Source organism: Zeus faber, assembly GCF_960531495.2.
Source record: "Zeus faber genome assembly, chromosome: 6".
Taxonomy (NCBI): Eukaryota; Metazoa; Chordata; class Actinopteri; order Zeiformes; family Zeidae; genus Zeus; species Zeus faber.
Genome location: NC_137201.1, coordinates 17265145 through 17292980, shown reverse-complemented (window position 1 = coordinate 17292980; position 27836 = coordinate 17265145). Strand labels below are relative to the sequence as shown.

Below are 27836 nucleotides of genomic sequence, written 5' to 3'. Positions count from 1 at the left end.
AAACGTGTACAACAGTTTTTTGTTTTTTCTCTTGCGCATGATAAGTTATATTGTTGTGTATATTTTATATGTAAGTTATCACTGTTCTCTAGTTGTTGCAGTGAATGTCCGGGGGCCACTTTCACGGCCTGCGCTTGCATGTTGAAGTCGACAGGTTTGTCTATAAAGTGTTTTAATATTTTAATATTCCCATTATTTCTATGTACAGTACGCTGCGCACATATTTCAAGCACTTACCGATTCTGCTTAAATTGCCTTTTACATACTCTTATATTTGATACAATAATGCTATTTTATACCGAGCAGGATTTGGGAAGTGCTTGGGGGAAAACCAGAAGTCGGGCGTCAGATCACAGGATACTGTGATCAGTCCTCCTCAGGGGATGAAGCACAGAGTGGAGAGGCTGCACTGGGTGTTTTATCAGCCACTGTAGACACGGAACGCAGGGGGTTCATACACAACACTAATAAATAGCTTTGCTCTACCGACAGGAAGAGAAAAAAGTTGAGACGAAGGATTGAAAGTTGTTTTTTTTTTAATCAAGTGGCACACTGTATTGTCATACTTTACAAAATTCAATAAAGCATTGTGCAATTTGCAATGGCCTGTTTTAATGTCTGTCAATTTTTCACTTAATAAATCGTGATCTGTAAAAGACCAATAATTCCTGTGCGAGTTTCAATCACATTGCAACACTACCTTTTAAATGGATTTATGTTTTTGGTCTGTGTACAATTTTCACAAGGAACATACAAATGTATTCTTCAGATTGTATTTCTACACACACAAAACAGTATTTATTTTTTTTACATGCAGGATGTGTCCGGTCTAATTTATATAGAAAACTAAAGAATCCAAACTTTAACTCAGATCTGTTCATGAGAAAATCAAGTCACTTCCCATAAACTCATAGGTCTGCCATTTATAACCCACAGAGGAAATGAAAGATTCTACTTATATAAATTGTTAACGCAGCAAGATTCAGGCAAAAAACAAAGGTATTTTAATTGGCAATAGTTTTCCTTCTGTAACACTCGAGGGACAAAATGTGTTGGTATTGACCAACCATGCAGATCTGGCAGCCTATACACAACGAAATTGCAGCAATACATAAGGAAATATAACATTGAATCTAAATAAATTTAATTTCTGGATTTATATATAAAAAAAAAAAAATTCCCCCCAATATACAAAAAAAAAAAAAAAAAAAATTCAGGATTAATTTTACATCATGCAGAATTGGCAGAAGAAAAGTACATTGATAGAAAAGTCTTTTTAAAACATTTCTTTGTCAAGTCCACGACAGGTAAGGCAGAAACGATCCAAATACAATTCATTCACCACGGGAACATGTTGCAGCGTCTCCCAATTTTAACTCTTCTGCCGAGATGTGCTTACATGACACAGCAAACTGCAGAGTTATGCTACGTAAAGTTATGTTTTGGCAAGAGGATGAGTGGTCGCTTCTAGTTATGCAGTGTTGGATTTCTTATGTCGTGCTGTGTGATAAATTGTAAGCGCCTAAAATCTATAAATACATAACCAAATGCGCCCAGATGTTCAACCAAGGAGTAGCGTGATTGGCTGCTTTTTGTCGGTATGGCAAAATAAATACTTTTTTTTTTTTTTTTTTTTTTAATAGTTGACATTCTTTTCTTTAAAATGAAATCAGGGTGAAGAGAATAGGAATTTAAAGGAATGATTTCTTAAGTCTTATGCAATTACACTTTGATTGCTATGGTGATAGTGCTCTCATAGTAGTGCTCGCAAACATTGAGAATCTACCTTTTATGTGAACGCTAAGGAGAAGATAACAAGACGTGAAAAATGAACAAAAGCAAAACAAGGGATGGAACGGCGATTAGCGCCGTTCTTTATGTGTAACAGTGCCGTAATTAAGTATTCCTGCCATGGGACCGCGTCCGACGCCGCTCCGGGGGAAGCCTCGCAGGCACGGAGAGGACTCCTAGGTGCTCCTGCGGGGCCCCGGGAGGGCGTCCTGAAAGAGTCACTCGTCGGAGTCCGATCCTGAGCTGTCTCCCGCCGCCTGGCACAGGGCTTCGTCCAGCGGCGCCAGCGTCCCGTCCTTCATCACCCCCATGGGCTGGATGAACTGCCTGTGGACAGGGGGGAAAAAGCAGAGGCGCGGGGGCCTTACAAGACGGAGGGGGGGAAATGCATACGCAACGACCTGTTGTCTGAGCTGAGGGGGCTCGCTGCCGCACATCTTTACTCTCCCTTTTCCACAGGGGCTCAAGGACCCTCAGTAGACAGCCCCCTCCCCCTCAGACCCTCACCCCTGTTTGTCCATCTTCTCCCCGACTTGGCCCCCCTTCCTTCCATTTCTATTGCGGTTTAATTACAGGATCAGTGCTCGGGCTAATCTCCTCAAAGCCATGGCTGCCCCTCCATGCTAATCCAATTATATCTGCGCTGTGTCGCCACATCCCTCCCGAGATGATTTATCAGAGAATTATCCAATCAAAGATTTATTCTAAAGAGGATCCATTTGCATTCATTTGACGGACTCGGATGTAAACGACTGTGCTATTTGTTCTTGGTGCAGCAACAGGCCTCGAATGAGCAACAGGTGAAGCAGCCTGACAATAGCAAAAAAATTAAATAAATTGAGTAAATTATGAGTAATAAAAAGAACGAAGACTGGAAGTAAATACAAAACATTAGTTTTGAATACAAGGGACCACCCTTCTAATATCAGTGGCCTTGGGGAGCAGGTATGATGAACGCTAAAAAGGTGAGGGGATAACAGGTCTGCCGATAACAAAACAAACGCCACGTAGCATCCGCCCGATCCCTCAAATCTCATATTGTGTTCCCTCCCCCAATTAGAGCAAAATTCCAAGCCTTCCTCCTCGACGCGAGAGGAGGGGGCGGCAGATGTGAGGGGCGGGGGCTGGGGCGGAATATGTGCTAATTGGAGCACCAGTTAAGCAGTTAGGGGAGGCACATTCTTGCGGGGCTCCGACCGATCTCCCGAGAGCTCGTATTGGGGTGGGGCGGGGTGGGTGTGGGGGGGGGGCGCCGGAGCCGGCACCGCTCCCTCGAGAAAGCCCCACCTTAGAGGACGGAGGAGGAGAAGAAAGAGGACCCCGTCGCGGAGAGGAATCTGCTTGTTGCGGGCACACGTGCCTCATTACTACTCAACCTCCTCCTCGGCCTGACAATGACAATGTCAGCTCTCTTGTGCCTCCGAATGCGTTCACCCCACTCACACAACATTTCTTTGTCTAATTCTGCCTCTGTGTGTCGGTGCTGATCCTCAAAACGAGAAGAATAAAGTCAGGACACATATGTTTTTTTTTTTTAATATATATATATATATATATATATATATATATTAAAAAAAAAAGGAAGCTGAATGCGACATATAAAGGGAGGCGGCCCGTGCAGGCCAAATCCCGCACGCCAATTAGATGATAATTAATGTGGCGGCGGTAATGATGCCGCGGTGGCGTGCCGGCGGGCTGAATGCAGCCGCGCGCCGGAAGGCCAGTCCTAATTGAAGCCGCGGCTCACGGCGAGAGATTCCTCCTTTAATGAACTGGTTGGCAAGGAGCCACCTCTCACGTTACCTTTGTGCAGGAATCGTGTTTGACTAACGTTAGCGTTTGCACGCGCCGGGGAAAGGTCAACACAAATAGAGCGAGGGATCCGCGTCGCGGAGACAATGCCGCATAGAAATCATTCAAACAGGTGAGGCAAATGGAGCCCCCCCCGCAAAAAAAAAAAAAGGTTAATCATCTAGGTAGCGGACTTTGCCGAGCAAAGACGGGTGATTATTCGCCGAAGCGCGGCTCGCTCTACTTGGTATATTCACCTTGGAAACTTGTCAAACATGTCGATGAGTTTCTGGGCCTCGTACTCCTTCTGCTCCTCCGTCATCTCCTCCAGGGGGTTCAGCATGGGCTCCTCCACGTGGCCGGTGATGGGGTTGATGCTGGAACAGGGAGAGTGGAGGCGTCAGGGATAAACGGCGCCATCCGCCGGGACGCGGGGACTACATGAACAACGGCCTCGACCCCGGGAGCCTCCTGCCGGCGGAACCGCGGCGCTCGCCCTACGAGCTCCCGTCCACTCACAAGGGCTTGGCAGACTTGTATTCCTCCGTGTCCGAGTCCTCGTCCTCAGAGTACTTGGTGTCTCCCCTCCCGCCGGCCAGGAGGTTCCGCTCCACCAGGAGTCCCGCGGCGTTGCCATAGCCCGTGTACTTCAGCAGGTTGTCCACTGCGGCGAGACATCACAAAAGTCCAGTGAAGTGCTCTAATCAATACAAAACCTCTGTGTCGCCGTTTTCGCTTCGATAACCGGGAAAACAAAGTGCGGGGATTCGCTTTCGATGAACTCAAATGTTGAGTTTGTGTGAGAATTGAACGCCATCCGCTGTAACACGTTGCGCTCCTGCGGTGCCTAAAACGTGACAAATAAATCTAGGAACACCGTCGCATTTCTCCAAAAGCTGTGTTGCGGCATCGTGGCAGCGGGGCCAAAAACGCAACGCGTGCACCGTCCGATGCCAGGAAGTAGACGGACCCATTAAGAACCTTCCTGCTGCTCAGAGTCTAACTCAGCATTTCATTCTTCAAAAGCCAACCCAACGCTGTTTTTCACAGTAGCGAGACGAAATCAAAACAAATGAGGATTTTTCCGTTTTTGTTTTCTACAGTGTGAAGTGTCCACTCCCTCCATCTCCCTCCCTCCCTCTCTCACCGCTCTCCTTGCAGAGGACGAAGAGAAACTCTGCGGCGCTCTGCTTGACGCCCATGTCCACGTGGGTCATGAGCCGCACCAGCTTGTTTCTGACGGTGGTGCCGATCTCAGGGCGGATCTTCACCTCTTTCAACGGGGGAAGCACCTGAGGACACCGAGGTTCGGAGCCGGTTAGGTGATTCGGTGTCAGGTTTTCGAGTTCCAACCCACCCCAACAAGACACGCCGGGGTACCTGAGTCTTGATATATCGGCGGATCTCCCTGTGGTGTCTGGAGCCCTCGGTCAGGAGGCTCAGGATGGGCGTCAGACCCTCCTTGAAGTTGGAGCCCTGCCCGGAACGAGACGGAACAGACGGAAGTGACGTGCGACGTTAACCGCCGCGCCTTTCACCGTCGCAGGTGTTACAGAAGGAACGGAAAAGGAAACTTTGCTTCTTTTTTTTTTTTTGCGCCTTTTCCCCTTTCGACAAGTTCCATCGACGTTAAATGCCTTTTCGCACGCAGCGTTCCTGATGACAGCGCTCACCTTGTCGATCCGTTTCTCCATGAAGTCCAGCAGCACCTGAACGGCCGCCATGTTCTTTCCGTTGTATTTCTGCTGTCCGCCCTGGACCGGCACGTCAATCAGAACATCCAAGCAGGACACCGGCAGATTGCTGAGCAGGTTAATGGCATGGCTGAAAAAACAATGCAACATACCAATGAATCACAACAGTAATAATAATAATAATAAGTAAAGCAGAATCACTTTATTATTGGATTACGTGTATAAAATAGATGAAATTTAGATGGAAAGAAGAGAAATGGACAGCAATAGAGTTCATGTGTTTTCTATTTCATCAAAGGAGCAATCAGTAATATTTTATTCACTCGACGCTCAAATTGACCGTGATATCAGTGGCGGTTCATAAATAATGTTGATCAATGCCGCAAATCCACTGTTTCCTCGATGGCTGCGGAGACAGACTCGGTTTGGGAGGAAATGCCCCTCACCCCGCACACCTGTCAACTCTTACCAAAACCCCACCCTTTAAACTCCCTGCGTCCGTACACTTGTTTCAGTTTAATTTGCGCAAGCAGACGAGCAGCATGCAAGACCCAGTTCTAAGGGAAAAGGAGCCGGCGTCAAAACACGCAAGAAAACTAGTGACGAATGTGAAATGTGCCCCGTTTCCGCGACTGATGGTTTGAATCTTCTGGGAGAAGGAAAGATAAAATGAGGAGGTTTCCGACCTGTGTGCTTCCTCCGTTTTCTCCTCCGTCTGAGTCTTGAGCATCAGTAGATGGCGCATGATGGCGGCGATGAGGCGGAGCTGGTGGTCGCCGTCCTGTCAAACGGGTCAAACGGCAAGCATTTCAAGGCGTCATCCGCACTATCGTTCGATTCCCTGCTCCTCCAAACAGCAAATGACGCAGCTGCAACTCAACATTCTGTATCATGCAGGTGATCTGGTCAAAATGTGCCATTCTGTATTCCAGCCTCCAGAAAACAGTATTCCAGACTGCTTTGCTTAAGGCACCAATACAATGGACGCTGTTGCCAAAGACACCGCAGAAAGAAAAAATCCAAAGACAGAATGACCCAGTCCAAGTTAAGGACTGCATTCCATTACTCTTGCCCCCCGGCCCAAAAAAGTAGAAAAGAAAAACTTGACTGCAGAGAAGAAATGCGTTGTTCTAAAAGTTTACACTGCGGGATTAACTATGTTACGGAGCTTAAAATAGTCCTTCAGAACCAAAAGAGCATATAAAACAGCATTAAAACTAATTTTAACCGCATCTTTTCTGCTCTTTACAAAACAACATTAACAGGCGGATGGGAAAAGTGCAAAGTGTATACGAGGGCAGAACAGCCTGCGATCTCTGCGCGGAAAACAATCGACATGCGGCTTCTACAACTCAACATAACATTTGATGCCGTTTGTAATAAGTAGTGTTGTACTTTTCGCGCGGCTCAATAAACTCCATGAGGGGGCGAGGGTAAGCCCCGCCGGGTCGCTAACACTCCCTGACTAATCAAAGAAAGCTGAAAAGACGCTGAAGGGGCTCGGGCGGGGTCAGATGGGCGATAAACCTCTTACGGCGGCCGAGGCAGGAGGGATCAGAGACACTTTAGAGCGCTAAAGCGCTAAAGCACGACGGCAAACTCCACTCGGACACATCCACCCGAGGGGACGGCAGCTCGGCCGATGGTTGTTAAAAGCGGTGTGGCGAAAAACGAAAACTTAAAAATAAACATTGAACTAATTTGCAGGATTGCAATAACAAAACTAAGACCAAGAAAATTGATTTTCCAAAGCAAAACGCATTTAACGACTCTTTTACCAAGGGGAAAACACACTTAGTGGATAACGGTTCCGATTCTTCTTCTATGACACGTGGTGATTCACGTGTCATATTTATTCCACAATGACATCACCAGCTCACGAGGTGACCTGGTGATGTCATTGTGGAATAAAGATTTTATCTTGAAGTTGCATCAATTTCTGCGTAAACGTCGGAAAACGTGTTCGGACAAAAGCCGTTTTGCACACCGCACGCGGAGAGGACATCCCCCACCTCCTCCCCGGCGTCCACCAGCGTGAGGTTGAACAAGGCCTTCAGCGCCTCCATGGCCCGCTCGTTCTTCTCGGCGGGGACGGCGAGGGCCCCGGGGCCTGGGGCGGCGGCCTCGTAGGGGCCGACCCAGCGCACGTCCAGGGTCTCCTCCAGCACGCGGGTGAGCAGAGCGAGGGCGTGCAGCTCCCGGCGCAGGCCCCCCCGCACGTCGGGCCGCAGCGCCGACAGAAGGAAGAGCAGTCGCAGCGAGAACAGGCCCACCTCGTGGCGGGCGGCGCCGGCGCGGGCCCCGCGGAGCCGGGCGCACAGGCCCCGGGCCAGCTGCACCTCGGCCCCCACCTGCTGGGCCGCCGCGCTGTTGAACACCACGTTGCACAGGCACTTGAGCGCCTCCACCACCACCCGCTCCTCCCGCTCGCTCGGGGCGTCGCCCCGGAGGTCGCCGTCCTGCAGCTGGGCCAGGCCGGCCAGGACCAGCACGCCCTCCCTGGTGGCCACGGGCCCCAGGACCCGCTTGTCCCGGGACAGGATCCGCAGCGTCTCCAGGCAGCAGCTCTGGCAGCCGGGCTGCAGAGGCCTCCCCAGCACCGTCAGCAGACTCTCACACAGCTTCTGCGGGGACGCGAGGGCGGAGACGGGGCGTCACCACGGAGCCGCTCCAGACAAGACTCGTCAAACAAACATGGGCACTTACACTGCGCAGGTCCTCCTGGTTGGGGTCGAAGGTGAAGGTGCGTCTATTCTGAAATGGATGACAATGACGTACACACTTGTCAGACAAGGCGCCACGACTGTGACCTCGATCCTAAGCGTCGCCAGACATCGTTGCGAATGCAAAGCGACGTAGCAACGGAAGCTTTTGCAGTCGCCGGTGCATTTGCGGTCGTGGCCGGTTCATAAAAAGCAGCGTTCGCAGCTCAGCCGGGCTCGGCGTCTCCCATGTTTGGCGTCTCTAGCCAACCACGGGAAATGTGCGGCGATCGGGGCGCTGAGCCCTCCGACCCGACACGACGCATCTAATTCCGTGTTGCAACAACTACACGGTCCGACGGAGCTTTGTCGACGATGCTATTTCGCATCGATCTACAAAAGTCGAAGCGTTCCGGCGGCTTTTAACGAGTTAGCCGAGCGGCTAGCGCTAGCGGCGGGTTTGTTGTGGTTGACGTCAGGCGGGACCCCACCTCTCGGTTAAACTGCTCCACGAGCCGCTCGATCTCCTCCTCGTCGCCGGCGTCCAGCTTCGACAAGACGTCGTTCAAATCCATGGTTAAAACAGCAGCGGGGCGGGCATCGAATGTCTTTGACCCGTGTAGAGTGTCACAGTGCGGAGGCTGGCTAGCAGGCGAGCTAGCTACATGCAGGCATGGCTGCCGGGCGGTGTCTTCCAGCTTCTCCCTGCGACGGGACGGGAAACTCCCCTTCAGCCCGTTACGCACTGACGCCAAGAAGGGATCATAACCACGATAATGGTGACGATTCAAGATGCAAGATTTAATCATTACCATTATGATGATAATGATGATGATGATAATAAAAAAAATGATAATGATAATAACAACAATGATGGTGATGATGATAATAATAATAATAATAATAATAATAATAATAACAACAATAATAATGATAATAATGATAATAATAAAAATAATAATGACAACAATAATAATGATAATAATAATAATAATAATGACAACAATAATAATGATAATAATGATGATGATAATAATAATAATAATAATAATAATAATAATTTAAAAAAAAAAATGACAACAATAATAATGATAATAATGATGATAATAATAATAATAATAATAATAATAATGACAACAATAATAATAATAATGATGATAATAATAATAATAATAATAACAACAACAATGATATACAATAAATAAATACATAATAATGATGATAAGGATAATAATGATATGATGATAATAATAATAATGATAACAATGTAAATAATAATAATGATAATAATAATAATAATAATAATATGTTTTTTTTACATATTAAACTTTTTCTTGAAAAGTGGCGTACACTTCCCAATGAATGCTCAGCTTGGTATTTTTAAGTACACAACAAAATAATGCAGTTGGGTCACCAAAGACAGCACATACAAAATGGTATTAACTGGCATTAACTAATATTATAGGTCAAAATATATATTTACTTTAATATATATATATATATATTTATATATATACTTCAAAAAAATCCATCTGTTTAAAGACACTATTCCATTCAGTCCTAATAAAGAGTGCAAATTTCAATTTTATATTCAGATGTTATTAATTTAATCTGAATATTAAATTGAAATCTACTTCCGGAAAGTATTCTCACTTTACTCATTTGGACTTGATGAGAATTTAATCATTGAAAACGGGACAAAGAGACAATCTTATTTTCCCATGAGAAATGTGATACTGAAAAAAAAAAAACCTCCACTTTTTAAATTGTGAATGTAAAAGTTAGAAGATACATTTTTATTGTAGTATTGTAGTGTATTTATATATATTTAAGATCTAAGGAATGTGAACAGATCCTGTGTGTTCAGCCAGGGGTCAAAGGTGAAAGGTTAAGGGATCCAATGACCCAAACACAGCAGGAGCCTCTCTCCACAGAAAGGTTGTTCTTTTGAGATTTCTTCTTTCCTCTTCATGCTTTTGTTTCCACTGGTTGTTTATTGAAAGGAGTAAAAAAGAAAAAAAATCAGCTCAGAGGATTTAGGAAATTATTTTTTTTTTGTGTCAGCATCAAATATTAAAATCAAAAGGAGGAAAAAAGGTTAATAGAGGTAAAAGGGTTTGAACGGAGGGAGACACTGCCAAAAAAGGTCAATATTACTATGAAAATATTTGGTCATTGATGAGTTTACAGGAGCAAAAACTGACAGTTTGCACTCTGCAGAGAATATAGAAAATAAATCTCATGTGGAACGCAACAAAATGAAGAAAAATGAGAAAAGACCGAAGTTTGATTTGTTTTAAAATGATTTATGTGGCAGCAAATCATTCTCCCACATACACATCCGTTTAAACTGAGACAGTTTAACAGTCACCACAGAAGATTTCCAGTGCTTTTATGTACAGGGAAAGTGACTAAACTTCATGTATGTTACTGTACACTTTGATATTCTTCCCTTATTATAAATACCCATAGGGTAATAGGTCCTCAGTGACTTTGAGTGCATTATAAAACACACAAACCTAAATTAATGCTTCCTTTACTAAACATACAAAACAGAGAACAAAAAAAAAAGTAACATAAAGGATACACTATGTTACAAAGTTACTCAAGATACTGTAAATAGTAAATACTATCACACCAGCAGAGGCCAAAACCTTGAGGCAGAATACATCAATGGCACAATTAAGTCGAGGCACCGCGTCCAATTATTAAAAAAAACAAACCAAAAAACGACTTATTTGAAGATGAAGGTCCACTTGGACAAATTGATCAAGGTCTTTCATGAGGTTGTAGTACGCGTTTCTGCACATATTTTTGGCTGGCTGCCAATGGAGGAACATCTAAGGCATTATATTCAATTTGTGCAGCAGGCCGAGACTCTTCTGCATCATTTCTGATTGGCGTCCACCAGGACAAATCCGTGAGAGAAAATAGAGCTTTTCTTTTCTTTTTTAATGAAAAGGTACAAACGGGAACAAGGGCAAGAAACAGTGCCGTGTTCTCTGGGGAGAAATTGGGGCAGACGGAACAGAAATGCATCAGAGGGGGATATAACTGAGTTGGGATATGTTGGGGTTTTTAGGGGGTATGCTTACCCACGAGAACGACGGGAGAGGAAACACTGACAGAGCTGTACATTCCTCCCAAAAAAAAAAAAAAAAAAAGGCACAGCTTGGCAGGAGCATTGCACTTTTTGAACGATTCTGGTGCCACTTTTGACAAGATATACGTTTTTAACAATATATTTTTTTTTATTTCTTACAAACTACAATAAAAAGCACATCACAGTCATTTGGTTGATTGATGTGGTGAGTCAGCTAAGGCTGGGCAGAGTCTCCCATCACGCTTCCGTGCGTCTCAGAATCCGCGCGTCCTCGTGTCTTTCATGACACACTAGATTCGGCGGCAGAGTGTCCGATTCCGCTGCCTCGTGGGGGCTCGTGGCACGCTGTCCGCAGCGGCTCCTTGGAGCGCGCCGGCTATTTGGCCCAGCCCGTGGTGGCCTCTCCGTTGATGTAGGCGAACCCGGGGAAGTGTTGGGAGTGTTCGTACTCCGGGTTCCGGCGCGGGCCCAGCGGAGAGTAGATCTCCCCGGATGATGCGTAGCGGGATGAGTGCATAGGTGGGCTGGTGTAGCAGCTGTTCGCCGGGGAGACGTCCGGCCATCGGGGGGCGACGGGCGCCGGGTGCAAGCGAGGGGCACCGCCCATCAAGCACGACTCCATTCGAGACATCTGGCTGTTGAGCGGGTACTGTGGGACACGGAAAACACGGATAATGTGATGCCCTGAAATTTAATTATCAGTGGAGTGCAAAATATACAGCGACTACATTACTGTCTTCTGTGAATGGAAAGGGGATAAGGAGCGAAAGGAGTGGCGTCATCTTACATAAAATACCAAAAAATGATGCTTCAAAACTTTTACATGGTTATAATAAACCCTGCGGCCTGGTCTATGAGCTGGGTCATATTTAATACCACAGACTGTAGGAGAGTGTCCTGAACAGAACCTCAGGGAATTTCAGATTGACAAAATTGCACAAGCCGGCCGGACCACAGTGATAAAAATTAGGACATTTACGTACCAATTAGACACGTCTGGAAACCAGCTGAATGTTGTACGCTGTGGCTTTCCTGTATTCTTTATGTTGCTAATAGTGACCATCCACAATCAGCTAAATCGGACTGCATCCAAATCGGAAACATTTCGGGACAGTCGGGCGGGTTAACCACCCGTTCTAGCTGTATCCCCTGCATCATGAGAGTCCCGCACGGACAAAGCACGCGCATTGTGCCCAATTTGAGTTCCGATAAGGGCGAAAAAAAAAAAAGTGGAAGTAGAGCCCTCTGCCTTTTCACACTAAATATAAACAGAAAACAGTCGACTCCATTATGGGGAATGGCGGAATGGAAAAGGACTGTCACTGTAGGTCAGAGAGCAGAATGGGTGGCTCAGCAGCCTCTTGTTCACAGAAAAGAGACCATTGAATAACAATATTTTAATAAACGCCTCCTCACCCGTCTATAGCGACGGGCTCCAACAGATGAAGAGACTATTGAGCACGAGGAAGGGGAGTAACGGTGCAGGGCCCCATTGGGCCCCATTGGGCCCCGGCCAAGCCACCTTTCACTGTCTGCTTCCGCTGTGTGGAGAGGGCGATTCAGGGGCTTAAAAACACTGAGACTTGGTGGGCTCCTCCCACTGGAGAGGCAACGGTGGCTGTAGGGCCCTCGGCAGGAAATTACCATCCAGCTCACACCGGGCACTACGTTGCTTAAAGAGGTGTTGACGACCTTAATAGTTTTTGGTTACAAACTTGTTTACCACTCACGACCGATTTCCTTATCATGGTTTAAGCAAAGCTCCTTCAAGGTTAAACCCAACACTCAAACACAAACACAAACACAAAAGCGCCCTATTTGTCTAACTCCTTTGACCATTAAATGTCCGAGTCAGATCAAGATACCAAGATGCGGGCCAAGCTGTGTCCACATTGTAAGAAAAACTGCTGGGGAAAACAATATCTTGCCCTTCGTTGGCGTTACAATACATCCATTTTAGGTTTTACTTGTGCCAAGTTCAGACGACCTGATTCTGGGCTGGTTTTTGCTCACCGGCAGGTTTTTGGAGATCGCCGAACAAAAAAAAATCTTAGCACGCCCCCGTGAGCGACGAGCGAGTGGTGTGAACTGTACATGATGCGATTTGAGCGCAATGCAAGCGCTCGCCGACGCTGGCGGCATATCGAGCAGCTTTAATATCTGGTCGCGTTGGGCTGGAGTCGGGAGGGACGCGACGGGCTACGGCCAACGAGTGACGGGGGTGAGGGGTGGGGGGAGTCTAGAAGGAGAGACAGGAGTGCATGGAGTAGCAGCCAGAAAAACACAACATACCTATTCTATTTTCTTCTCTAGGTTTTTAATATATTTCTTATTTAAATTCTGCTTTTGTTGTTTTTTTTTTTACAGCGAACAAGAATAGAATAGAATAATAAAAAAATAAAAAAATCCTGTGCTGCGCATGGTATGGCGTCATTTACGGTGTAAATTCTCGCGTGTGTTTTCGTGACAAAACGTGGTTTGGAGACCCGGCAGACTTGTCGGGGACTCCTCCTGGTGAAAGATCCTGTAATGTGTGACCGACCCCCTGTCGCCGATCAGCTGTGTAGTGTGAAAACCACAGGACTGCAAGATTCCTGATCACAAGACAGAACGTTGTGTAGCGTTCTGATGACTTTGAAAGTCATGTACTGTGCCCATGGCATTATGTGAAGGTGGGAAAGAGTCACATTGACTTTTTAGTCCATTGCGTGGACGAAGGCACTCGGAACATAAAACAACATGACACAATACGACAGCATGACACGCCTGACCTTCTGTCACGCTGTCGTATGTTGAAAACCTTTTAACAAGCACAACCCCCTCCCCCTCACATGCTTCAGAACGCAGTGTGTTCCCTGGGAGCGAGACGGACCTGTGCAGTTGAGCGGGTGTAGGGTGCGTAGTGGAGCGGGGATGGTATGCCCGGCTCGTGGGCGAGACTGGGATACTGGCTCTGGATGGAGTGAGGATGCTGGTTGGCGTAGGTGCCGTAATTGTAGCTTCCAGTATACCTGAGGAAAAAAAAAAAAGGAATCCAAGTCAGCAAACCCAGCAGAATGCGTGTGTGCATGTTTGGTTCAGTCGGACGGCGGCGGCGGCGGCGGCTCACCCGTGCTCCTCTCTGTGAGCGTAGACCGGCATCCTGTGGGCGGAGGAGGGAGGAGGAGGAACGGGGGCCCCGGTGCGCATGCAGGGAGGCTGCTGTCCTCCGTCCGTAGGGGAACCGCCCGACGTTGTCACTGTATATGTAAGGGACCACGTATATGACTGAACAGCGCCTGGTAGACATATATACACACACACAGAGACAAGTGTTACCTGTGTGCTGCCACCAGGAGCAAAGCAGTGGACAGAACTGTTTACTACTGTAAAGTACCATATTTGCTTTGAAATATAGTCAAGTAAATGTATTAATTCCCCTAAAGTGACACTTCTCAATATGAGTGTGGAGGTATCAGTTGATATATACAGAGTGCATGACATACTAAAATACTGTGTCAGTACAACTATATATAAACTGGTTTTAATACCATTATTTATTTTGGTTAGAGCCGTCACAACTAGTACATAATCGCCTGATCACAATTATTTGACCTGACATTAGTGAATTTTAGTGAAATTTGTGAGATTCCACGATCATATGTTTCCATCCACATTTCAGGGGCATTTTAAGAAATGTTAAATTAAATAAAATGTGCATTAGGTGTGTTTACATCAGTTGAGTTGAGTCATATGAACTGTCTACCTACATTTTTATATTCCAACGACGGCTCTTATGCAACAGACAGACATGTATTCAAATTGATTACACTGTTATGTGCATATGCTATGACGGTCAGACAAACAAAATGACAATTCAATTATTCATCGCACTTCCTTGTAGGACAGTCAATCACCACCTAAAATGTCACCGTGACAGCTCTACCCACGGTGCAGCGTGTGACATGCGACAGCGTCTCCATGTGGGTCTCACCTGTGGTGGGAGTGACTCCGGTGTATTCCGGGGACTGGGGCGCTGTGGGGGAGCAGGCAGCAGGAACACTTGCTGAGTGGACGGATCGTGCTGGGGAATAGGATCCTGGAGACAGGGAGGTGGGCGTGGTCTCTGCCAGCATAATCTCTTCTCTCTCTGCAATGTAACATGCCAAGAGTCCATTTAACACGCTGCGTACCGCACCACAGACAGGATCAAATTGGCGACGACAAATGTTCATCATTGATAATATTTGTGTGTATGTCACATTGAGTCACTAGATGTTGTTTGACCGCAGCAGATAAGTTGAGGAATATCAATACATCTTCATATGTTCAAAATGCTCTAAATCACTTATTTGCGGCAGCTGAATCTTAAAAGCATTTTCATCGATTTGGACGCCTATAGATGTTGCCGTAACATGCAAAGAGTCAGAGTAATTTGTTTGTGACATTTCTGAAAAGTTCAGAAATCACAGTTCATTCAGTGTGAAGGAAGAATCAGAGATTTGCTGTTGTTATTTAAAGTGCGTATTCCAGTGTAAGACGCGTGTTATGGTCTCACCTGTGCTGCCCTCTCCCTTCATGGCCCCCATCAGCTCATTGGCTCTCTCCTGGCAGTGCAGGGACTCCAGCAGGTACAGGACGTAGTCGTCAAACATGAGGTGGATCAGATGGAAGGAACCTGCACCGAGTCATGTAAGAGAAAGCTTGCTTATAACATATACACAATGAATGTGTGACCTCTGGAAATAAATAATTACACTGACATTAAAGGGGCAACAGACAAACTTTTCAACCACCCCCCAGTGTTTCCAAGTGGTATTATCGTTCGCACCGCTGTCGCCAAGGCAACCGGATCGCTTTACGTGTTCTTCAGAGGGCTCGGTGGAAACAGCCCTATATTGGAACAGGCAGGACTGGCCTGTAAACAAATACAGGTAAACGAGGGAGCTGCTGTTTTTCTGGATAAAAAGCACTGTCACGTTTACATTTCTCAACCGATTCCAATGAGTCTAATTTATATTCAAGGGTTTATGGATCCACGTGCTCCACCTGTTCCACCGCCCGCCTTTTCCGCTAAATGGTTGCACATTGCTTGAGGCACTCCCGTAAATCGATCCTTTTCGAATTGCATAGTGATATAAATGCTTATAGGGAACCAATCTAAACGCCGATGGTGTCATTATTGTACAGCCATTACACTGTGCAATCAAGATTAACTTCATAATGATAAGTTAAAGCAAAACATGTGTAGATCGCTGAAAGTGCTGAAATTTGAAATATTGAAAAGGTTATCGATATCTATTGCAGCCGTGCAGGTTTTGGCAGCGTGAGAAACATTAGCCGCCCTTGTTTTGAGTTCACAGGCGCATGTGATGGACCAGATGATCAGCTCTGGAAGAAGCATCACTGAAGACGTTCGTTGTGATGACATCATGTCCTCAGAAACGATTAACCGGTCACTGTGGTCAAAAGAGGCAAACGGGTTGCTTCCTGGTAAAAAGTCAATGCCAAAAATATGACGGCTGACCCCGGGGTCGCGAGGAAGACGAGATTGTTGCGTGGAAGGGAGCATCACAATTGTGACATTGTGCTGGCCATTGACGCGTCCCTGTGCATAATAAACACTGGTGGCCATTCAGAGAGCAGAGCGCAATCCCGCCTGGTCATAAAATGGAAAGAGAGGCCAAGACGTCGGGGAAGAGGGAGGAGTGGCCCCGGTTAATTAGCTGTTTTTGCACAGAGACCTGTATTATCAAAACACCGCAACCAGCTGTGTCTTTGATATTCACAGACAGAGCCAAAGGAGAGAGGAAGGGAGGCCATTTTCTTTTCTTCCCCTCCTTTTTCTTTTTTTTTTTTTTTTCTTTACAGCCTCCAACTGCTTTAAAACCTTGGAAGCTGGGGAAGATGTCAGACCGACGACGAGCCCTTTCACTTCTGCATTGTTTCACCTTATTCTAGGGTTGAGATTCCGAAAAAAAATGGCTCTTCATTTAGATCGTCTACACTTGGTTCTCCAGCCACGTGGCAAAATATTTAGATTCCTTTGAGGTTCCACCTGTTGTTTGAAGGACACATAAACACAAGGACATCGACGGCATCACAGACCAGAAGTTTCACTGACTCACCAAAACTCGGAGCGCTATGGAGGGTCATATCCCGGATGACTCTGGTGCCGAAACACGACCACATCAGCAGGAACTGCTGGGCCACCTTTTTCAGACAGCTGGGCCTCTTCCCTGCCACCTAAAGAGAATATTTCCATGAGAAAAGAGGGGGATGGGTGAGGATGCCGGGGTAGAATTAACCCGAGGTCCGTATTGGGGCTTAACCCTCAGGAACGAAAAACATGTCAACAAGTCAACTATTTAATTTGCCTCCGGGGACCCGCCTTCCCATTGAACCATTGTCCAGGCAGTCCAGCACGTTGCCAGGGCGACCAAATTTAACAAGGCCATATCTGGCATATAATGGCCGCAAATGGGAAGCTTGAAGACATCATTAACTAGAGAGATTGCCACGTAAGTAGCTTGTGTAAAAAAAAAAAAAAAAAGAAAAGGCGAGGAAGGACAAGTGGTCTTTGATAGCGGCTCCCTTTTACATTTTTAGCTGTACAAAAACTTACTGTAAAAACTCCATTCAAAATAACTTTTCTTCATCTAAAATTGTAGTGAAATGCAACGTATTAAAAAAAAGGTCTAATTTCAGACAATGTACATCCTGGGATCAAAGCTACTTTTAGTCGCGCGCACACACACACACACACACACACACACTACAGACAAAATAAAAAGTGCTTCCTGACCTTGACGACACAGCGGTCCACCATGGAGTCGAGCCACTCGATGTAGGCCTCGATGGGAGACTGCTCCTCCAGCAGCCGGTCGAACTCCTGATACACTGAGACACCACGGCGAGAATGAAGAGAAATATTCGGCGTCCTGCTGCAAGACGGGCAAAACCCCACGTATTTCACCACCATCCAGGGAAACTACTAGAACCGAGGTGTACCGGTGTCGAGCTTTGTGCGGCACTCGCACACACTGGTGACCCCATCAGGCCAAATTTTGAGCGGCGACATTGACATAAATTGGAGAAGCTCCACGGGGAGCGTGAACTTGCTTAACCTTTCGGGGTCTCCATCAATATAGCTTGACTTTGCCGGTCGTGGGAATGATCCCCCTCCGCACCCCCGTCCCCCGGGAAGGACTATTTACTTTCGTGGAGGAAGTAATTGTATTTGTCTCACGTAAAAAGTAATACAAAAAACGGATCATCAATTATAGGTAATTGAGAGCATGTGCAGACAATGTATTTAACTTACAGTGAATAATAAGCCGGCGGTGCTCATCTTGGGAGTCCTCCATGGTGTAAAGTGTCTGCTTGGTGATGCTGTTCAGGTCCACGTTCCTCCAGTCCTCCAGCATCTGAAATGTGATGTCGGCGCTGTGGATCACGGTACGTGACGCCTGGGAACGATAACAAAGTTATACCAACTAAGCCATAATCCATATTTCAGAAAAAATAAAAAATAAAAAATTCACTACGATTTTATTCAATTCAGAAATCGATAGGCACCTGACACAGATGATTTAGTGATGTTTGCCGCTTGAGAATCTGCGAAAATCTTCTAGAAACTGAGAATCAGGCAGCGAGAGGAAAAAAAACAAAACACATATATTAACCAATAATTTTTGGTTGAGAAGATTATCAGCAGGACAGTGAGAGGTGCTTTCCCTTACGTTCAAACTTGATGTTCCTCAGGTTTTCAGGTAGATTGTGAAGTGCTACTTTCAGCCACTCATCAAGCTGTTTGGCAAATTTTCGAATAACCTGAGTCAAACTGAACAGAAAATGGAGACAGAGAGACACACATTCCTTAAACACTGTTGGACCTTGATTAAGACCATGTAAGCATCACAGGGAGTAGTTATTCCAGTTAGGCATATTTATTATCATACACTGACATATACTTGTATTATAACGCTGGTTTTTATGTCATACTATTAAAGCTGCTGTTTTCACATTAAATTGTCTATAGAATTTTGTCAGGGATTAAAAGGTCAGTTAGAGGAAAATGACTGCAATCGCACATCTTTCTGGGGTTAATACAGTCTATATCAATCACTGGGCCAATATCACCATAGTAGTAACACAGTAAAATACCATCTAGAAATAAGATTGGTATGTAGATTAGACAGAACCTTAATGAGCCCCACGGCGGAATTAAAAATGTATATAACTCAAAATAAATCCAAGAAAAGTAAAACGACCATTATGGAAATGTATTATTCATCCCACTTGGGGACACATTTTTGAAATAAAAATAAATAAAATAAAAAAAAAACCAAAACAACGGTCTCATCGCATTTTCTAAAATCCTTTAAATTAACTCTGGGTCAAGGAGATACTTTCTCCATCCCTAAAAAAGTGGTTTAAATTTTCTGTAATTAACAGTTCCAGTTTTATCAATAAAGTTGGATCTTATCTTTAATGAAATGACTCTTTCTACCGTGTTCCTGAACATTTTCCTTTCTTATAGAAGTCTACAGTATACAGCAGGTCACAATGCCTCTCTCTCTCTCTCCCTCTCCCTCTCTCCCTCTCTCTCTCTCTCTCTCTCTCCCTCTCTCTCCCTCTCTCACCCACCTATCAGGCAGTGCTTGCAGGACGGTGGGCATCAGCACCCCAGAGATGGCCTTGTAGAGGATGGAGTCGCAGACGCCCACGATGTTCACCACCGTGGAGGAGCCGAGGACAGGGAGCATGTGGGGCGGCATGCCCTGCCAAAAGTGCAGCAGGAAGCTTTGGACCTGGAGGAGGACACACGCCACCATCAGTTTACTTTTTTTTTTTGCGGGAGATTACAGTTCTGTACATGTTGAGCATGTTTGTCATTTAACATGTAAATTCAAGGTAGTGAGTTCATGCATTGATATTTTCTAAAAGACAGACGTGTTCTAACTGTGATTAAAAAAAAAAATAATAAAAAAAAAAAGGGTAGAAATAAGAATAAAACCTTGCCTCATCAAAGTTGGCGCGAATGACCGTGTCTAGTATCCTCTGACAGTGTGTTCTGTACATCATGATAAAGGTCGACACCTGCAGGCATGAATAGAGAATTTATTTGCAAATAGCACAAAACGCAATAGGCCTCAGGCTTTTGGAATCGCTGAAAACTGATGCAAAAAAAACAAGGAAATAAATCCCCGGCAAAGCATTTGCACCAATAAATACCTGTTACAGGTCTAGGCTGAACCAGCGTTATATAAAAGCAAGCTTTCGGGGGAACAACAACACACAAGCCGTTTAAAATCTTGGCCCCCTTTTTAAAGCCGGACAGCTAGGGCCCTTCCTTTGTCCGCTGCTGGATCTCATTATCTCCTCCAAAGATTAAGAGTTAGCAAGGAGTCGACGTATAAATCCTCGGGCACCTCCTCTAAACCCAAACAGAGGGGAAGGTTCTGGGGACAGATAAAAAAAAAAAAAAAAAAAGAGTGGAGCCGGAGGGGGGGGGGGGGGGGGTGGTGGGGTAAGGATGGACTCGGTGGTCAAAGTCCTGTTTACCTTCTCCTCTGGCAGGCTGGCAGGCAAATTTAGGTCTTTGACATTTGGAAAGTCTGGCAGGAGCGTCCCCAGCTTGGAGCGCGGTGAATATGCCACTGTCTGCTTTGTGACCTCCTTCTTCCCTGTCTCGTTCACCCACGCCGCCCCCTTCTTGGAGTACATCACATCGTAGTACTGCGAGCTCTCCTTCACTGCGATGCCGTAGTAGTGGTACCTGGAGAGCAAAGATAATGGATGTCGATACCGATCAGGTCTTAAAAAAGGCAAAATTATGAGTAGTACGAGGTCAACAAAAAAAAAAAAAAAAAGCGACAGACCGATAAAACAATATGCATCCCTTCTGTGTTGTTCAGAACCATTATAACAACATAATAACAACAATCTCAGTGCAATCTCACTTTTTTCCTCACTGCCAAGTGCGACTTAAAAGCCTTGTATCATCTTAAGAGCTGAGGCAACTTCTTTCCATTTCCTTTCACTCGTCATCCATGGTGGTCTGGTGATTGCAATAATGTTAAGAATTTACTCCTCGGAGATAGAGGAGAGCTCTTACTTGGATTGGCCCCTTGTTCCAAGCCTCCTGGTCGTGAGTTGAGGAAACTGTTGCCTTATAATCTGTGGAATTGAGTGTGGGGGAGGGGGGAATAAAATAAAAAATGAATCAGGAGAATACATCACAAATCAACATTTTCAATGAGGTGTTTCTAGATTGGTACAGTAACGTGTTCACGAAGCATAACCCGCCGGATTTTTACTTTGCATCTGTAATACATACAAGTGTATACAAAATGGAGGAACTATCATTCGACAGTCGGTTCATTTAAACCCACGAGAAGAACAACAATGTGACTTTGTTTTCCCTGCACTTTAAGCGCCGGGGAGGTCTGCGAGGCGTTTCAATACGTGGCGTCTTATGACGCGTTCGAGGCTTTTAATTCTTTCTACATCAAAAAAAAATCTCTTCCGAGAATCTTCCGACGCCGCTTGCGCTATCTTGTTCCCTTCCTCTCCGTCTCTCTCTCTCTCTCTCTCTCTCTCTCTCTCTCTCTCTCTCTCTCTCTCCGACCACTCCCTCCTCCTCCCTTTCTTCTCTTTTTGTCAGAGAGATTGGCTCCCTGGTCCAGCTCGCGGTGCAGAAACTTTAGCAAACAGTGTAGCTCTCCATTGTGTGGGATGAAAAAAGAGGCCAAGCTGTGAAGTTTCTGTCAGGCCCCGCTTGATAAATGAGCAGACAGGGAGGCAGCCCGGGCCCTCTCTCATTTTTTTGTCCTGAATCAATGAAGCCTTCCTAAAGGACACCCCACACTGCTCCAGCCACTGATCTAACATTCCGCAACATCTCACCCTTCCAAATTTCCTTTAATTACACATTAATCCAGGCCCCTTCTCTTTTTCAATATCTTCCGACAGGAGCTGTGAAGGGGCGGAGGCGGGCCGGGTTTTTTTTTGGGGGGGGGGGGGGAGCATCTGGGGGGTAGGTAGATGAAGGAACTTCTCTGGGTTGTGGGAACGGGAGGCGCTGGCCATAGATTATGTGTTCAGTGGCTCCTGGAGGAAGTAATCACACAGCTCTCCCCCTCACAAAACCCAAAACCTCCAGGAGAGGCAGAGAGACGGGATGCTCCCCAATAAACTGTCTAAAATCTGGTTCTGAAAACCTGCTGATTGGCCTCGCAAGAGTGGAACGCCAGTAGTGTGGACTTTATTGCACCATTATAACTAAGACAGTGGTTATAATAAGAACGGTTGTTGTTTTTTTTTTGTTGTTTTTTTGTTTTTTTTTAGCTTTGAGCTGTAGACCTTTGTAGAGAGTTTTGTATATCACGTCTATTAGGGAAACCTCTCATACTATGTTTTGTTGTTGTTTTTCCTTTCATTTCTAAGACGGACCACAATTGTCCACGCGCCAGAACTGTGCCGTCACACGTTTGAAAATGCTCAACAGATCGCGACCACATTCGGATGAACCGCTCACAAAGCCTCCCGAAGCGAAATGTTGAATTCTTTTTACCTTTCCGAAGCTGGCTGCGTTCACAGGCTGCGTGTCGTGCTTTTCGGAGAAGTCTAAGTAATGCATGTAGAGTGCACTTCGGGGGATACACACACCTTCAGCAATTTCATAGTTCTCTTCCAGCCTGGAAATAACACAGAAAAACAAAATGTTTTATCATCAAAAGAGTCATTCGGTCTTTCCATTTATGGTGAGGAAAAAAAAAACAAACCAAAAAAACCCCAAAAGTGGCAAAGTATGATCATTTAATTTGTAAATAATGCAGGAGGAACTTGAAAACAAAAGAATCAATTTAGGGTAAACATGCATAATGTGCTGAGAACGGTTGTTTTCATGAAACTTGACACACACCAGTGTCGGAAAATAAGTGAATTTCGTCTTTTAATTCGAGACAGTGATTGGTGAGAGAAGGATTTGATCCAAACTACTACGACCAAAATATATATAATTATAATTAAAATGGGACCTATTTTGTTCATATCGGAAAGAAAAAACATCTAAATATTAATTTTAACCAGAGGCCATTGTACTGCATCATGTTTGAGGAATTAGGATGGAGAACCTCTGCAGTATGATGTGTGTGATGATTAAATTTTTCAATCTAAAAATCGTAAAAATAAATAGTCAAGCTGTTTGGAGACACTAATACATCTGGATGTTACGTAATTTGATGCATATTAGATGTCCGAAGGGGTTTACGCAGCAATAAGTGTAATAGACAAACTGAATAGACACCATCGGTGATCCTGCCACAATTTAACATTTAAAGTTAACAATTATAAATCAAAATAACTTAACATTTTTCAATGAAAACAAGATGGGCGACATCCTTTCTATCTGAAGATCGTAAAATAAAATAAAAGTGTTTTAGTGGATTGACATCGTTATCTGGAATAAACAAATAAATAAAAACAACAGCTTACCACTGGAGAGTTGCCGGTGTTGAATGTGGTTTAGATGCTCTGTTATTTTCCTTTTCTTCATCTAAAATATATAGATAATAAAATAATCCGAGTTTATAACCGACACAGCTGAATTGCAACCAACAGAAACATTTGAGATTGGCATTTAAAACAGCAATGGCAAAAAAAAAGATTTACACTTCTTTCTTAAATGTACGCAGTAATATTCCACAGCTCTGCGAAACACCGCGTGTAAAGCATATTCTTAACGAATAAAGGTTGCGAAATCCAAAGCAGTGGCAGTCGTCCCAGCGGAACCAGGCGCTTACTCTCGTCGTCGGACATGTTCCCCAGGGACGTGTGGCTGGAATACCTCTTGCTCTCGCTCTCATTGAGACATCTTTCAATCCAGCTCTCTGCAAAGATGAAAAATGACCGTTCAACTGAAACAGAATCCGCGTTCGGCCGAATGGGGACACGAGGCGCGGATAAAGACCTTAGCGTGGTCCGTCAATTAGGACCTTCCGGTGCCTTAAAACGATATGTATAAAAGCCATATTAGGTTTATACGAGGAGCGGGTGTCACTTCTTAAATCTCCCTAGAATGTATATTATTGCTCATGGACTCAAGGCGATGTAGTTGAAGCACGGGACACTTTAAATGTCACAGATTTTGACATGCCGCGTTGACGACAATCACTTGCCTGGGCGCCATTGCAGCTATGGTTCTATTTAAAATGTTTTCACAAAAACGGCAGGAATCCTGCATTGTTCCTTGTTGGGGTGGTGGTGGTGGTGGTGGTGGTGGTGGTGGTGGAGGAGGGTGGGGGGGCTACAAGCGTACAAACTTTTGGAGCCCAATAGACCCTGCACACACTGCCGGGGCAGCCTGGCGGAATAGAGCCATTGTCCTTTTTTAATTTCTGCTTAGAAAAAGCTCAACTGGTGTTCTTTATGAGACACCTGGCTCCAAACGCTTTATTAGGAGGAACACCCGGATAACACGGAATTCCGTCTGAAAATAATACCATTATATAAATGTTTGATCGAGTGCGCCAATTTAAGGTTTGTGTTCTGGGAAATGCAAACTTTCATTTTTGCAAGTTTTTTTTGAAGGTCAAAGTTTAGACGCATGCCACGTTTGCTCAATCATGTTCATCACGTGAGTTTATTTTTTCAACATAGTACCTAGTTAGTTATAGTAACTGATCTTTAAACATGTACGACACATTTCATTAAATGGCGGTGGATTTAATTATCTCAGAATGTGCAGAAAAGTCAAGCACTGTCATGCCCGCACCCCTTTAACCAGAAAAAGACCACATAATATTTATAAGTCATGTAAATCCCTTTTTTCCGCACGGGGACAGACAACAGTCGCCATAGTAGCTGTTGCCAGGACAGCCAGTTGGCGGGGTGACCTGTTTAGTCCAGTCAAAGAGGGATTTACAGAGGAGGTCACAGAAATTCAAAAGTTTTAGAGACTTTAAACTCTTCACAAGACGAAGATTCTACACCTACATCGGCGGCACGTGTGCAGAGAAAAGGTCAGAATGCCATTAGTCTCCCATGGCACCACACTGACATGGAGTCTGCTCAGGAAGCTCCCACCAGGACACAAATGTAGGAATTGATGATTCAAGAGAGAGAGGTGGGAAAAAAAGGCTCTATGACTGAATTAATAAAGATTCTCATTAAGAGTAATTATTAATGTGTCACGTTATGCGGTTATTTGTCCACGTAATGCGAGAATTCAACAAAACCGTTTGCACTTTTTTTTTTTCTTCTTAGAAAAATGCTTTGTATTTAAAACCATCTAATAACACAAATCTGTCTCATGTCAGCCCTACCCATATGTTATTTATCTATTTATTGTCTGAGCACTGTTTTGTTGTATTTTTGAGCTAGATCTATCACACTCCATGTCCATCTTCAAAAAAAAAAAAAAAAGGAAAATCCAGTCCTCCGCTCCAGAAGATAGTTAGTCCACTGGAGTGTAGCTAAACCCCTCAGGCACAGATAAACCAAGGATCTAAATAATTGGATTAAATCTGATCAACAAACGGAAAGCTGGCTTGTCAAACACTGCACTAGTAGAACTAATGGTTAATAAAATTGTATTTTATTATTATTATATTATTTTTGATCTAAAACTAAATGACAGTTAAATAAAAATGTTAACTTGCTTCACTTCAACAAATCACTGTCTTTCACTGCAGATTGATAAACACTTTTTAAAGGTTGTACAATTAATTCACTTTTAGTCACATGGATTACATTTGACTTTAAAATGTAAATTAATGCACATTTTTACAGCTACCTCGCTATTTAGCTGGTTTTTTTTAAATGAATAATATTTAGGTTAGGTAGTTAGGCAATAATCTGCTGAGTTGAAAAGTTATTTATAAGGAGCAGGTGCATACGACTTAAAAACATGCTGTAAGGTGCATTTCATCCATTCATCCAAATTTATATTCTCTTTCGCTACATCAGTATTTTAAGAAAGAAAAATGAAAGACTATTTTACAACTGTGGAAAAAAAGTGTTTTGCAATAGTCTATGTTAATTTTAAAATCCTTAAGGAGAATTATATAACGCTTTCTGTAAAGACCTAAGTTTTTTCACATAGTACTGTTCTCATGAACAGTTTGAGAAAGAAAAAATAAAAATCGATATCCATGACTGATCCAGGTTTTTGGATTAAGGAAACAAAATAAAGTCTAATCATCACCATCTGGAAACGCCTAAAAAGAAAGTTTGAGCTTTCCGGGGATCCGGCAGCCGGATCCGCAGCGTGGTCCGGAGCAGAAAGTTGGTTCTCTCTGGTTCCCCCACGTCCAGCCAAAGCCAAAGCGACGAGACAGAGGAAGGGGACTAACCTGTGGAATCCATATCAGGCTCCTCCAGCAGCCCACAATGCATCCTCTTCCCATCAACGACGCGGGCTCCTCCAAGAAAATGGCTTAGTGCGCGTTTCCCCCTCCTCAGTAGGTCTCCCCTGGGCGCGCTCTGCGTTCCCGTGACCACTGCCCGTCACTGGAGATGTTGAGGATCTGAGGTCCGCCAAGCGAGGGATGATGGTGGTGGTGGTGGTGGTGGTGGTGGTAGTGGTGGTGGAGAGGGGGGAGGTGGGAATGAGGGAGGAAAGGGGGGAGGGGGGGGGTGGTATCGGGGGGCGCGGGTGGGGGAGGTGGGGTTGGGGGGGGGGGGGGGGGGGCTCCAGAAATTCAGCGGGGGGAAAGCCAGACCCGTCAAAATGTTTGCTGATGTTTCATGGGAAAGGGGCTGATTTTATAGGAGCCCTGATGGGGACATGTCATTGATAGGCTTGGAAGGCTGATGAATGGCTCCAAGTCAGATGGGGATGTGGCAAGGCTCACTGGAAGTCTTTTGTGGGGCTGTTTTGAATGAGAAAAGCTCCCTCCCGACGAAGAAAAAAAAAAAAAAAGAAGAAAAAAAAAAAAAAAAAAAAAAAAGAGGCTTAGATCTACGCAATCCTAGCACTGTGGCCTCCCCGTCCTCCATTATAACATTTAATACGTTTTTATACACCCCCTTGCTCCCAATACACACATGCATACCCACACAACTACCACTACTACAGCCGTCTCCTGAAATATCACATCCCAGTTGAATGTGCCACTTGTTGACACATTTACTTGGTCTTTCCCCCACTGGCTTGCTGCTTCATTCACTGGTCCCTGTATTCAAAGTCTGTTGTTGGTATTAAAAGTTTTTTTTGTTTTTTTTTTTAAGCAAGTGGGAAAATCCTATCCTCCTGCACCTTGCTCCCCAAGGAAAGAAACATTTTGGTGGAAGAGTTCTCGCTCCCTCTACTTCGTCTTTCGTTGTGGCAACCATATTTTGATGTGCCTCTGAGAAGAGGGAATAGTCACAAAGGGGGGGAAGTAAAAGTGCAAAGCCTGAGGCTGGGAGGGCTCTGATGGAGTGCCTGAGAGCTGGAGAAGGGAAAGCTGTGATTAGAATATGAATGGAACCACAGGAGAGGGGGAGAGGAGAAGGGAAGAAGAGGGAGAGGAGAAAGGAGGATTATGGCTGAATTACTCACCACACCATGGACAGCAAAGGAATACTTTCTCCTGCAATGCGCAAGCGTGGGGACCAGTGGCTGCACCCAAACCACACAGACCTGGAGCACGTGTTGGACGGAGGGCAGCGACATATTCAGACAGAAGACAGCCATGTCCGCACGGCTCGTCTTGTCCAAACTCGTCCGAGGAAAGAGGCTATTTCAAAGAATCGAGCCCAGTCGGAGCTCTATCTAAAGCATATCTT

At 45.0% G+C, this 27836-nt stretch overlaps 2 protein-coding genes across 2 annotated transcripts; both read right to left on the bottom strand.

Moving 5' to 3' along the window:
- Nucleotides 1–31: 31 nt before the first annotated feature.
- ric8b (RIC8 guanine nucleotide exchange factor B) lies at nucleotides 32–8680 on the bottom strand. The gene is made up of 10 exons (XM_080002230.1): nucleotides 8470–8680; nucleotides 7983–8030; nucleotides 7289–7900; nucleotides 5963–6057; nucleotides 5256–5406; nucleotides 4963–5058; nucleotides 4730–4874; nucleotides 4102–4246; nucleotides 3840–3959; nucleotides 32–2118 (listed from the first exon to the last, which is right to left on the bottom strand). Exons 1-10 carry the CDS (start codon nucleotides 8551–8553, stop codon nucleotides 2010–2012), a joined length of 1605 nt encoding a protein of 534 aa, XP_079858356.1. The 5' UTR covers nucleotides 8554–8680; the 3' UTR covers nucleotides 32–2009.
- A 2777-nt stretch (nucleotides 8681–11457) lies between these two features.
- rfx4 (regulatory factor X, 4) lies at nucleotides 11458–26462 on the bottom strand (the record flags this gene model as incomplete). Its single annotated transcript, XM_080002728.1, has 18 exons — nucleotides 11458–11730; nucleotides 13954–14092; nucleotides 14191–14359; nucleotides 15055–15210; nucleotides 15619–15738; nucleotides 17189–17306; nucleotides 17866–17960; nucleotides 18385–18529; nucleotides 18639–18697; nucleotides 18803–18903; nucleotides 19710–19873; nucleotides 20085–20162; nucleotides 20628–20841; nucleotides 21181–21242; nucleotides 22639–22762; nucleotides 23562–23622; nucleotides 23870–23956; nucleotides 26420–26462. The coding sequence occupies 18 exons, from the start codon at nucleotides 26460–26462 to the stop codon at nucleotides 11458–11460; spliced, it is 2208 nt and encodes a 735-aa protein (XP_079858854.1).
- Between the last annotated feature and the right edge of the window lie 1374 nt (nucleotides 26463–27836).